The sequence below is a fragment of the Dipodomys ordii genome, unplaced genomic scaffold (assembly GCF_000151885.1).
Source record: "Dipodomys ordii isolate 6190 unplaced genomic scaffold, Dord_2.0 Scaffold98, whole genome shotgun sequence".
NCBI classification, from domain to species: Eukaryota; Metazoa; Chordata; class Mammalia; order Rodentia; family Heteromyidae; genus Dipodomys; species Dipodomys ordii.
Window position 1 is genome coordinate 7,311,259 of NW_012267314.1, and position 13,506 is coordinate 7,324,764.

Sequence of the window (13,506 nt, forward strand, 5' to 3'; positions counted from 1 at the left end):
TAAAAGAAATCAAAAGCAGGAAGAAAAAAATCTTTTATTGGACACAAGAGCAGAAGGTAAAAATGGAATATCCATATACACATGGATATTACCCAGCAGCAAATGAGAGAATTAGAAAGAAAAGTTATGACAGAAAAATACAAGAACGAAAGACATGACACCAAAAATAAAAAGAAGGCAAAATGTGACTGATGAATTAATAGTTGAGATATTGTGACTGGCTTGGATGATATTGTATGCCAGAAGAAAGTAAAGCTCAAGTAGGTGTGGAAAATATTTGAAAAATCGGGAATAACCTGAAATAATCTAAATACTATCTTTTCAATGTTATGTTTTTATAATGATGTTGTGAGAGTTTATAAAATGTACCTTTTATTGTCACCCACAGTTTTGTAACCATTTAATACACATTTTTCCAAAAGACTTAATTAATAGTATTTCCACATCATAAAACATCTGAAAAATAAGTTCCTTCGTAGAAGAGGAACTACCATCTGAGCTGCATAGGAAAAACAATGGACCTCGGTACTCAAACCTTCAGAGTTTCAGTAGATATCGGTGACAATGATCTATCAAACATTACTGGAACATAAAACTATCTACACTATTTCCAAAAGACAATCTTGTAGTTGCAGTTAGGCTGACATTATCACATGACACAAATTTTATAGCCACATGTACACAGGACCCAGGGACGGGTTCACTCTCTAGTTACACAGAAGTAATAACAGGAAAGATGGGTCACTTGTCATTTAAACCAGTAACCATTGCTTTGAGTTCACCATCAGGTTGGAAGAAAGATTTGTTTCTGTCGTACATAGGAGAAACAATGGCACCACATTGTACGTATACTGACTCTTGGAAGTCCAACAGCTTAGCTGAATTTGCTACAGTAAATGGAAGGTTACACTTGCCACCCAGTTTGTCCTGTTTAACTTAATGGAAACCGAGAGCCCACTTGGCACAAACAGAAGGTCTCTGCTCACTCTCTCCAAGCAATCTCCCCTTCTCGCCTTTCCCCCAAATCATCAAGAAGCCAGTATGAGATACGGGAGTCTGGTTGTGCCCACCGATTTTGCGGAAAGACCCACGTGGCCGTATCAGCTGGCTGCTCTTTCTTCCTCCCCGCGAAGCACTTTGTGATGGTGATTTTGCTCAGGTTCCTGTTTTCCTAGATAGATGGAAATCACAGAGCCTCAGGGTGTTTGCGCACCTTTCTCCAAGGGCAACAGCAAGGCTGGCACTGATTGGCAGCCGTGGGTGGAGAGGGCCCCATTCTGCCAAAGTCAGTTCCCCCAGAGTCTCCTGAAAACCAGGAATCTGCAGGCCTAGCAGAGAGAAGAGCGTCATAAATTGGAGCTGACCCAGTCCTGGGCCCTGGATGTCCCATGTCTCTGCCTCTTCCTTTTACTCTTCACTGTCTCCACCTGCTAAGACCGCCTCAAGAGGAACTAACTAATGATCAGGCTGGTACATCCACAGGGGCTGTCCCATGTCAAGTTTGGCCATGTGTGTGTGTGTGTGTGTGTGTGTGTGTGTGTGTGTGTGTGTAGGGGAGCATATATATGTATGCACAACTGTGCAGAAGAGATTATTTTCATTGATTTTTTAAAACCATTTACTTATTTATTTGCAGTAAAAGTCACATAGCCTATGGAATTGTGCTTTGTCAAAAAAAAAATCGCCTTTCTTCCTGGAGAAGGCCTTGGAAGTGTTCAAGTCAGCATCTTGGCGTCTCGTCTTTCCCTCCCTCCTTCCGTCTGCCTGCAGCCTTCTCTTCCCCTTGGGCCTCCGTTCCAGGCCTCTCCTCCTGGCCTTCAGCCCATCTCTCCGGAGGGGTCAGAGCTCTGCGCCTCTTCTGGCTTCTCCGTGCAGAGGCCCTCTGCTCACAGCGTGGACGAGCTTTGCTTGTAGTCTCTCAGGATGACCGAGGCGTAGCTCACATTGGGAGGGGTGCAGAGCACCGACTCGGACACGGGGGAGCTGGGCACCGAGCTGCCCGAGGCCACAGAGTCTCGGAAAGGTGATGGCGGCGTCAGGGCGGGTGAATCCTCGGGGGTCCCCTTGCTGGCCGCCTGCGGGTCCTCCTCTTCCTCTTCCAGCTCGTCTTCCTCCGTGTTGCCTTCGCGCTCGTACACGTACTCCTGGAGCAGCTTGAACCTCTCGCTGTCCTCCTCCTCCTCCTCGTCGTCCTCCTCGTCCTCGGCGGAGGGCGACGCAGGCTCGTCCCCAAAGGAGCTCAGCTGCAGGGGCAGCATTTGCAGCTGCTGTGGGGGTGGCGGGGGGTACAACGACCGCAGCCCGTTCCCGGGGCCCCCAGGACCCGCCAGCACGGCCGCCTGGAAGTCGGGGATCCCGGGGCCCAAGTTAGTGACCACTCCCTGGATGTGCTCCATCAGGGATTTCTGCTGCTGCTGCTGCTGCTGCTCGTGGAGGGGCGGGGGCAGGCCCTGGGGCACGGCCGGGTCGGCCAGGAAGAGGGGGGTGTCCTCGGCGGTCAGGTGGGGGGGCAGGGGCGGCGTGGCGGCGGCGGCGGGGGGCGCGCGGCGGTGCACCACCATGGAAGGGCTGCTGGGGCCCCGAAGCCGCCGGGCCCCGCGTCGCCCTCCTCCTCCACGTTGCAAAGGGTCTTGGTGCTGGTATCGGAGAAGGTCAAGCTCTTGCCCGAGCCTTGGTAACTTTTGGTGAGGGGCTTGATGACGGCCGTCTGGTTGCAGGCCGTCTCGCTGGTCTTCACGTGCACGGAGAGGCGGTGCCACATGTGCTGTCCCTTGGGCCCCTGCCTTCCTCCCGGCTCACACCACGACACAGACTTGCCATTCGCACTGCGGACAGAAATGCAGACGGGGCGGGGGTTACTTGCAGGGGGAGCACGCGCGCCCCACTGCGCCCAAGTGAGTTCAAGACCACCCCACGCCGCCTGCCTCGCAGGCCTTTCCTCCACACACCGCCCCTGACCACTCCAAACTCCAACTCCACACGGCCTTGCACAGACTTAGCTCACACCGAGGGAGGAAGTACTGAGCCTCAGAAGAGTGGGGGGAGAAAAGCCAGCCTCTGGGAGGAACAGCTATTCTCCTTTAGGTCTAGAATTGCACTAAGACCCCCTTACCCCTCCCCCTGACTTCCTCCCCCCTCAGGCAATAATGATACTAATTAATAATAATAATAATAATAAAGTTGTTCTTCAGGTAAGCCTGAGAACCAGTCCCATCCTGAGTGAAGAAAAGTTTCTTTTAAAAAGTAATAAACAAAATCTTAGTTACACAGAGACAAGAGAATCCTATCAACTGTATTCTTTGGGACAAATTAATAGCTGCCCATATAAAGCTATGTTCATTGTCCTGTGAGGCTGGTAAATCATGCTCTCTCTGTCTCTGTCTCTGTCTCTCTCTCTTCTTGCTCTCCCTTCTATTCTGATACACAGGTATTTCCCTTTCCACATTCAACAAGGGGAATGTGTATGGCCGTGGCACCTGAACAGAAGAGGAAAAAAAGCACATGACAGAAAAACCGGACACATGATTGACCAGAGAATTTCATCACTTTCTATTTTTGTTTGTTGTTTTGAAATATTATCAGTTCGTCGTTCCCATGAAAGCCCCAATTCACAGCCTCTAGCTGGCTGTTATCACAGCAGAAGTGCTCAACAAGGTAAGTTTGAAGCACAGCAAATTCTAATGCTCACATCTCTGTGTTCATCCTCCAGGGTAGTTTGATGCAATTGAGATAAAATTAGGACTAGGGTAGAGCAGTGGTCCACGGATGCAAAGATAGATCTTTCCCTGTTGTGCCTTGGCAAAGAAAAATCTTAGGCTACCAGCATCCTTCATGGCTTATGGATGGTTATGATTTGGCTGGTAACTGTCCTTGCAAAGCTTGTATATTAGACTTGATCCCCAGCTCAGAGACCACGGGGTCTTTGGGGGAGGGGTAATTGGATAATGAGGGCTCTGACTTCCTGAGTACTTTCATCCATTCATGAATTCAGAGTTCGGTGGACATTTGGGGAGGGACTTTGTGATCAAAGTGAGCTGTCTCTTTGTCCACAGGGTGTGAGAAGCTTTGATCTACCACATGCTCCTTGCCATGAAGTTTTGCCTTGCCATAGGCCCCAAAACAAATTTCATCTTCGTGAAACCCTAATAAAACCAGCCAAATGGAAGCTTTCTCTGAAGAAAACTGAAATTTACTAGGCGCAGATATCACAATTTCTGTTCTGTAGATTGCCATATCTCTGATCTTACTTGGGGCTCCACTTATTTTCCGAATGTCTTTTAGCAGATGGAGATACCTTGGTAGCCTTCTAATAATAAGAATAGTGTTAGTACTTGAGAGTCATCATTTTTCTTCTGTGTATTAGGTGTTTGTTTTTTTTCTCTGTGTTCATAAAAGCAACAGAGAAAGAAGCACAAGAACATGAATGTAAAACTAAATGGAATAAGAAAATTATCATGCATTATTTTCCTGTGGTGGAGGTATAAAATAGATTCTTCCATATCATTGCCTTTTGTTTAGAAAAGAAGACAGGATCAATACTTAACACAATGGTTTATTTAGTCATTTGAGAACTCAAGAATAAATACTTCAAAATTTTTCTGATTGTCACATAACTGACATTCCATCTTTTATAATCCTGAAAACTGAATAGATTTAAGGAGGGAAAGCCTGATGTGGAATACAGAAATTTCTGGATATAAAGGCTCTAAACCAAATGATACAGCTAAAAATTTGATTTGGAGCCAAGGTAGTTCCTCTATAAAACTGATAATCCATTTTTGATTGTGAGTATTTTTAATTGTCTAGAAAAAATATCACCTCTAAACTATTATATCAAAATTAATAATCCTCACAACTCTATAGTTACTATATTTCCTGAAACTGTACAAGCAATTTTAGTGCTGAATTTTTAAGTAATCGCCTTCCATCTTGCTAGAGTAACTATCTCTTTTCAGAATTAAACAAAAAATTCATGAATAGTAATACTATACCTCTGTTAAAAACAGTCAACCAGCCAGCCAAAAGCACCACAGCCAAAGGCTAAACCAGAGTTCACCACTCCCTGTCTGTGTCTAAAACTCTAGGAAAGCTCACCTTCCACTTTCTTCCTTCTCAATTGTCCATCTGCCACACTGTGCAGATTGCTTCTCTATTTATGCATTCAATATGGGTGTTCCAGAAGACACCATACCTTCTACCCGCATCTAATTATCTTTAAATGTACTTATCACAGGCCTATGCTCTGCATCAACTGTAATGGGAAAATGTTTTGTCAGTGCCCACATTTAAATATTCATTAATAAAATCACTATACTAACTGCTATCTTGTATCTTCACTTAACTCTCTGTTTGTGTATGTGTATGTGTGTGTGTGTGTTGTAAACAATAACAGACCCCTTAAAGCTAGCCTACCCTTAGCTCAACCATCAAGTCTAGAAGGACTAATAAAACACTGCCCCAGTCTCTCTGTGAGCTGTAAAAAAAGTCACTCATATATTACCAGAAACTCTCCGATGAATTCATTTATTTCATTCACTCAGTCCACTGGCTGCTTTCTTTATTGCCCAAAGGTTCCACATGGGCTTCTTTCTAAATCACTCACACCAATATATTAACACTACTATTGACGATCTTGTAAGCAGGTATAACCACTAAAATTTGGTTCTGTTTCAAATGAACTCAACTTTTATTCTTATGATGGGAAATTTTCACCCTGGCTTTGGAAATCAGCAGCTTTCTTTTCCCTCAGGGTCTTGCTCTAGATTTGCTGTAAAGTCCTGTTTAATTAGGAAACAGATTTCATGCCCCAGGGCATTTACCAGATTACAAAAATTAGACTAACCTTTTTTTTAATTCAAGGACAAAACAAATTGCTTCTTAAAAACCAGCAGTAGTAGAGGAAATGTATCATCACAAAGAAATCGCAGCACAGAGTATGCGAACTTCATACTATGAAGTTCAACCTTTCAGGATGAGCCATTTCACATCTGAGGTCCACAGGCATGATCCATGAATCTATGTATTCGTTTTGTATTGTTTTGAGACTCAATATCTATTACATCTTCTTAAACAATGCAGCAATATTTTTTTAAAGGAAAATAGGTTCTGCTATGATAAAGTTTGCTGTTAGATACAAGGATACTTAAATTCTGAAAAATGTTTGTTGTGTTCTATATTCAAATGACTGTGAATAAAGGTGATTACTATCAATGATTCGGGTAAAGACTCATGACTGTTTTGGTGTAAAAATGGAATATCCTGTTTGACAAGGAACTGGTTGTTGTGATATCTAGAAGAGAAAACCCTGTAAGGTGGAGCAAAAATAGAGCATTAAACATATTATGAAATGCTATAGTACCAGGCAATATAACTTGTATTTAACCCTAGATAAACTTTAATACCTTCTGCTTCATACATCAGCTTCTTCCTTCCATTGCTTAATTTTACTTAGTTTCTAAGTATTTAGTTTAGAAAACACCACATTGTCACCCAACACACAAATCTTGCTTTTACCTTCCAAAGAAAGACCTAAAATAAAGATTCAAGGATAAATATAGAATATTTAGGATAAATACCTCAGGTGACTTCACATACTTATTGAGATTGAAAGTCAAGGGAAGAAACGGTTGATAGACTAGAAAGAAGTAGAGGTGTTAGGAGGCTGTACATTATCATACACAGAGCTGGTAGCCTAGGGCTGCAATCCCAGCTACAGCAGGTCCATGATCTTGCTTTGATTTTTCTTTCACTCGATACATATCACAATCCCACCAAACACAAAACCCAATATTTACAGCACTTTAGAGAAGAGTCTGGCGTGGGTGGTATAAACAGATGAGTGTATCTTTGGCAATCAGAGTGATCCTGTCTGTTTTATTTGTTTCAGTAAGTACTAGTTACATCTGCAGAGTACGAAGCTCCAGAGAGGTCTAAAATTGGGAAGAACAGTGGGTGGGTGTTTGAGATCAGGAGGGACGCATCGGTTCTGCACACACCCCTGAAGGCCAGCTTACACAACACCTGCTCCTCCCATGTTCAATTCACCTCTCCACTGCTAGGCTTAAGAGCTTCACAACAAATAGAAAGAATGTTTCGAGAGAGGCCACAGACAAGCAAGATCTTATGATAAGGAAAGGAGATTCACTCCCTGGGAACCTGAAGAGATTAATACTTGTTTTATTTATTTATTTTTTCTCAAGTGAAAATAAAAATAGAGTGCAGCATGATGAGAATGGCTCATTGGCTGCCAGCTCTGGGGGAAGCCTATGGTGCCCCTGCAGGTGCAGCTGGTACCCAAGAAACAGCCCAAAGGATGCTGCAGACCAAACTGTCCAGAGACTCACCTCCATGGGGCTCAGCCAGCAGGTGCCAGAAGGCTATCTGAGAGGCGGTTCTTACAGAGTCTCACGCATAGAAGCTATTTGAGTATTCTGTATACCCAGAAAAGCTCATTAGTCTTCCATACTGACTCCAGCTCTACTTCTTGAAAGTTTTGCCAAAAGAAAAATCTGCATATTTACCTTGCTTTCTACAACCTGGGGACCCATCTGAACATAATTAAGATTTTTCACTTTTCTGTCTCACTACGATTTGTAAAGAAATCTCTAAGTGTGTTTTTGAAGGCAAATGCTTTCTAGTTATATGAGAGCTTGATATTTCCTTCTGCTATTAAGTCTTGAATAGCATTGCAAATTTTGTTTTGTACCCCTTTCAATCTAATCTCTGCATTTACAGAAGACTCTCGAAGACTCTCCATTTACCGTTCTACAGAGTCAACATATTATGACCCTTCTTTTGTAATTCTTAGAGAATGTCCATTCCATATATTCAAGCTGTATGACACAGGACTAGAGATGACACAAAAGAAAGCAGTTCCCCTTTATTAAACCTGTTGCTTTCTTTAATGACCCAGTAGAGGAAAGGACATCCCCAGATGAAATTATCTTATCAAAGTCAGTGAAGAATAGAAGTCTATGGAGTCTTTTCTGGGAAGAGAATCTACTGTCCCGAGAAAACTGCCAAATCAGTTTCAAACTAAAGTTCTGATGGTTAAGTGTTTTCTAAGTCAATTTGAAGTTGTCTTTGAAGAGGTGGGGAAAAAATCTCATGTTGCAGTTTAATTCATGTTGTACCAGAGTACTATATTAGCAGAGGTGTGTCAGCTATAACTACTTTCTTTTAGGAAATATAGGTAAGCCAAGATGATGTTTCTTTGGAAGGAAGTTCAGCTCAAACATGATCATTTCTTCTATGCTCCCTGATACCAGACCTATAAAGTTAATTGCTGACTGTACTTCAGCTATTGGTTTTCTAATTACATTGCTCTGCTGAGATTATTCCACAGGGAAAGGGTAGATCTAGATGGACCATAGTAATCCAGTTTATTTCCCTCACTAGTCCTTTGGCCTTGCTGATCACAAGAATGTCACAGAATGAGCATATGTCTTGCTCTTTTATAATTTTGTAGCAACAGGCAAGGATAAACATATCTAGTCTTAGTCCATGGTGTAGAGCTTTAAAGTCAAGAGTATCTTTATAGTCTCTGGATGGAAAGCTTGAATGGTCCCTCTCCTGAAAGTTTTTAATACCAACTTGTTAGCTTTTCTGATGCTTGCCTTATTTGAGGATGCACCTCCTTTGGCTTTTACTTTTGCTTTCAGACACTCACCTTTAAGTCAGGAAATGTCAGTTGGTTTTCCTCTCTCTCTGGCCCTGCTGTCACGACAGGACAATCACATCTACCCATTTCCATCCATCCCTTTTGACAGGCAGCCAGCAAGCTGTCACAATTAACATCTCCTTGCTGTGTCCTTGGTCAAACACCCCATGAAGAACCACTCTATGACTTTGGACTTGGAAATATTCAGAGTAGGCATCCGAATGTGCTAGAATGGCGCTGTATGGAGAGCTCCCAACCACCTCCTAAAACACACTGACATGCCCGCCATCTTTGTTCTGCTAAGAAGCAGGATGCATTGGTATAACTACACTTTTTATATTTCAGGTTTTAAAGGGATAGAAGAAAGGAAGGTGTTGGCCTTCCCAGTGTACTCCAGGGAGTGAAGGGAAGAGACACCATGGCCCCATTCACCAGCCTCCAAGATCAAGTTCAGTAGCAAACATTTGAACAAACTGGGCTCTTCTCATCTGAAGAGCTATTAGAGCCACAGACACCTCATCCGTGGGCGCCCTCCTGCTGCAGGAATGTGTACCTTTGACTCTCCCAGGTGTTTGGAGGGCTGTAAAGGAACAGCTGAGAATAACCACAGACTCCATGCACCATGAATTGAACATGGTCTATGTTCTTTTGTTAACTTAAAGAGACACTGTCAAGAGCTAAAGGTCAAAAATTGGACCAAACATGCACAGTTTTTTTTTTATCAGATGGGGCCATCTGATAAAAAGAAATCACCCTGAAGGTTGGGGAAATAACTACTTTCCCTTTTTTTTAACTCACTTTTTTTGTTGGGCTCACAACAATCTTTGTTTTGTGTTCCCCAGGGTGTAGGAGACACCCAGCAAAGCTCATGTTGGCACCCACCCCCGCGATCTGACATTATGGAACTCTTCCATAAATTTAAGCTATGGCTTTTACAATGCAGACAGGATCATTTCAAACATTTGTGCAACAGAAAAAAAAGAGGCAAGAAAAGAAAAGAAAAAGCTCTGTTTGCCAAGGAGAAGCTGACAAATTTCTGGAGGGGGAAAATTTCACTTTCAAGTTTTTTGAGTAGGAGTCACAAACACAAGCAAATTTCTAGAATTGGCCAAAAAAAATAAAAGTGCTGCATTGGAACATAAAATAAGCAAAAGGACCAAACTAATCACTTGACAGTGCCCTTTTAAGAACGATGGACAGTCAAATTAAGGTAGTCGTGCAAACCAGGGCACGATGAGTTCCTCCTCCTCGAGGGCATGCACACATCTGTTTCCATGTGAGAAAGTGGAAAAAACCCAGGAGAGAGAAAGCAAGGGGCAAAAACACTATATTTTCCATGCAGCTTCTCTTACACATTCACTGCAGTGTGGGGGTTTTCAAAGCTGCACATGTGCCGACGGACATTGGTTGGTGGGCGAGAATTCTGGCTGCCTCTTCCTGAAGATTGAAAAGAAAAAGACACCCAGTGAGTGAGTAGTTAAGCAGTGCCTGGTCCTAGGGTAGGGCTGGGCCTGGCCCCTGAATCTTCCTGATCCTGGGAGAGGACTGGGTCTGGCCTCTCAGAGTCTTTTTCCCTGTCATCTCTGCCTCCATACCCTGTATGTAATCTGTAGTGCCTGATTCGGACTGTCAAGTTCATTTCTAAAAGTTATGTCAATAAAGTGCATGACTGTTTTTTTCTCTTGTGGAACCATCTCTTTTTTAAGTGGCAGATGCTTTTTCTGCTCTGTGTGTGTGTGTGTTTGTGTGTGTCTTCCAGATTGACTCTTTTCCTCCCTTGTTGATCATACCACTCTAAGTAGCCAGAGACTCTTTATCTCCATATACACTGATGTTGACCATCTTTCCATCCAATCCCTCCAAAAAGTTTATCATATCAACAGCTTTATATCTGACACCATGATTTTCAATTGCACCGTTAATTTTCTCCCATATTATTTCATCACAAAAGCATGGCTGTCACTTCATATAAAGTCACATTTGTCTCTTGGCATTCACAAGCTAGAATGTGTCTAAGAGAGGAGAGGAAGAATGGCACGCGATTGGAGGGATCTGCCACAGGGGAGCTATCATCCCGTCCTCTGGCTGGATGCCCCCTTACACAGCACAGAGGGTCATCTGCCCTTGGTGTCACCTTGACAAGAAGAGCAGAGCGCTGGCTAGAGAGCGCAAGGCTGATGGAGTAGACATGAGGAGTTGGCTTTCTCATCATTTGTTGGAACAAGGATAAGTGGTTTCCTAGTGAGTCCAGGAACACTTTGAGAAGTGCTCAGATGAAGTCATCTTGCTGCCATGCCACACAGGAGGGCTGCCTGTCATGGAGAAGAACTTAAGGAAGATGATGCTAAATTGCAGAACCAGTGGTATGGACTGCAGGTGCTGTGGATTTGAGGGTGATTTCTCATGTTAGACAGCCACACAGGGCTGACATTTCTGACAAGGATCCCCAAAGAACTCACAAATGTCTTACAGCATTTGGCCAACCATCTCAAAGTCATTAATGATACTTCTTCAGTGGTGACCATGAAAGTATCAGGGCAGTAAGTCAAAGTTCTTTCTCCTTGCTTCTGTCTCTTTTTCCCTCTCAAAGTAGACAGAGGAATGGAAACTCAGGAGGAGAAGGAGGAGGAGGAGAAGAGATGTTTCTGTTACAGACTACTATGGCTTTTCTTGTTCTAAGTCTTTCAGGCTGAGGCCTGACAGGAAATCTCAAAGGAGAACACATTATGATTACATTTTAGTACCTGGAAGCAAGGGAAAGGATCTGAGATTATAAGGTGGGGAAAGATTTTCCACAGCACTGTTGGATATGCCAGAAAATACTGATCCATTCTATCAAGTTTGAGTCACTCAGTAAATGATTTAAAAGTATGTGATATGCTCAACACAATTTGAAATCCTCATCTGAAAATAGTAAAATGAGACACCTTCATGTGATTTTAGTACTACCATAACAATCCATTTATTGAAGAAATTTGACAGAGGGAATATTTGCTACCAAACCTGCCGACAGAATATGTCTTTGACATTCCAATATGCCCACCCAGAATGACAAAGATCATGAAAACAATGAACACCAGCAAGAAGGCAATGGAGAATGAAAATATGTTTGACTTTATAAATGAAAGTAGCAGGAAAGAGTACTCAACCTGCAAAGTATTATTCAAACAACTTCATTTCTCATTAAAGAAGGAAAAAATGGTTTGCTCAGCACACTTGGCTTTGCCTTGTTAAACTGTCTGGATCCTCTTGACTCTTCTAAGTCTGCCATTGGGTGGTCTATGCATGGCCACACTGGATGGTCCTGAGGAGCAAGGGCTCTGTCAGAACTGGTCTTTAGGTGCCCATGGCCGACACAGACAGGCACACGATCATCCAAAGAGCCTGTCTTTAATGCTTCCGGTTCTATGATCTGCCTCTTAAAATTCAGTTCATTTTATCTTTTAACTTGGGCTCTGTTAGCGATAGCAAATGGCTCAATGGAACATATCCCGGGCATTGGCTCACTGATGGTCCCATATCACACAGCCTCCCTGCCTTCTCTAGAACACTCTTTGGCTTCTCCTCACCCCCGACCCCCCACTGCTACCCTTGGGTCCTAGCTCATCTAGACTGTCACTAACTGCCTCTGATTGGGAATCATCATCACCTTCCACTGATTTCAGAGGCCTCAGAAAGGTTAAGATGTGGATTGTGTGCTCAGTAGAAGCTTGAGAAAGCAAATGACACAGGCTTTTTTTTTTCCACTGATGGACAAGGCCACTGCTATTCGAAGCACCAGAGCAGAGGCCAGGCTCTCAACCATTCTTTTTTTTTTTTTTTTTGTCCGGTCATGGGGCCTGAACTCTGGGCCTGGGCGCTGTCCCTCAGCTCTTCAGCTCAAGGCTAACACTCTACCACTTGAGCCACAGTGCCACTTCCGGTTTTTTCTTTTTGCTTATGTGGTGCTGAGGAATGGAACCCAGGGCCTCAGGCATGCAAGGCAAGCGCTCTACCACTGAGCCACCTTCCCAGCCCTCTCAATCATTCTTGATCCAAATACTTCAGATGTTCCTGCACTCTCCTTCCAGTACTTGGGCCAGTTTAGGAAGCACATGGGTGGGCAGGTGACTAATTCAGGTTCCCAAAGGGCCCTGTCCAGTGACTTGCTGGAGAGGAACTTGGCAGGATGTGAACTGTGCATGCACAAGCCATTGAATGAGGACGGCTTTTGCCCTGAGAGTGTCCCTGTACAACAAAGCATGACCCAGAGAGGAGGGTAAAGGGAGAGGGAGGGGGATAAAGGAGGGGAGAAGGGGGGAAGAGAGGGATGGGAACAGGGAGAGGGAGAGGAAGAATGAGGGAGAGAAGGAGAAAGGGAGAGGGAGAAGGAAGGGCAGAGAGAAAGGATGAAAGCAACAGAAAGGGAGAGGGAGAGGGAGGAGAGGGAGGAGAGAGGGACACACAGAGAGATTATAGAAGAACTAAGAATGTAAAGCTTTATATTATACATTTAACACTTTCTCTGCTTTTCTCCCCAGGTCTTCTGTTTTCATTTTGCACTGCACTTTGCGGGTGATGGCTCTGGTCCTGTCTATTGTGGATAAATAATGATGAGAACAAGGGAGGGCCGTCTGATGGCATGAGGACTTGATGTATGGGTCTTAATTAGTACAGGTGTATGGAGGTAGCTGCCTGGGGGCAGTGTCTGAACTTCTAAGGCCACAGGGGGGACCTGGGTGACTGTATCTGGCACTAGCTTTTGGAACTACTGTTGCAGTTACTGGAAGTTCTGTGGTTCCTTTGTGGATGGGGAAGGAGAAAGTTCTACCGTATTGACAGCCAGACTTCATATAGTAGCTAAATAA

General features: G+C 43.8%; 1 protein-coding gene across 1 annotated transcript in view; it reads right to left on the bottom strand.

The window, feature by feature from the left end:
• Positions 1-1,764: 1,764 nt before the first annotated feature.
• Grm1 (glutamate receptor, metabotropic 1) overlaps positions 1,765-13,506 on the bottom strand; it is a 293,031-nt gene continuing 281,289 nt past the window's right edge. The window contains 2 exon segments of the mRNA XM_013026957.1: positions 1,765-2,578; positions 2,581-2,825. Coding sequence (XP_012882411.1) covers positions 1,887-2,578; positions 2,581-2,825 — 937 coding nt within the window. The 3' untranslated portion in view covers positions 1,765-1,886.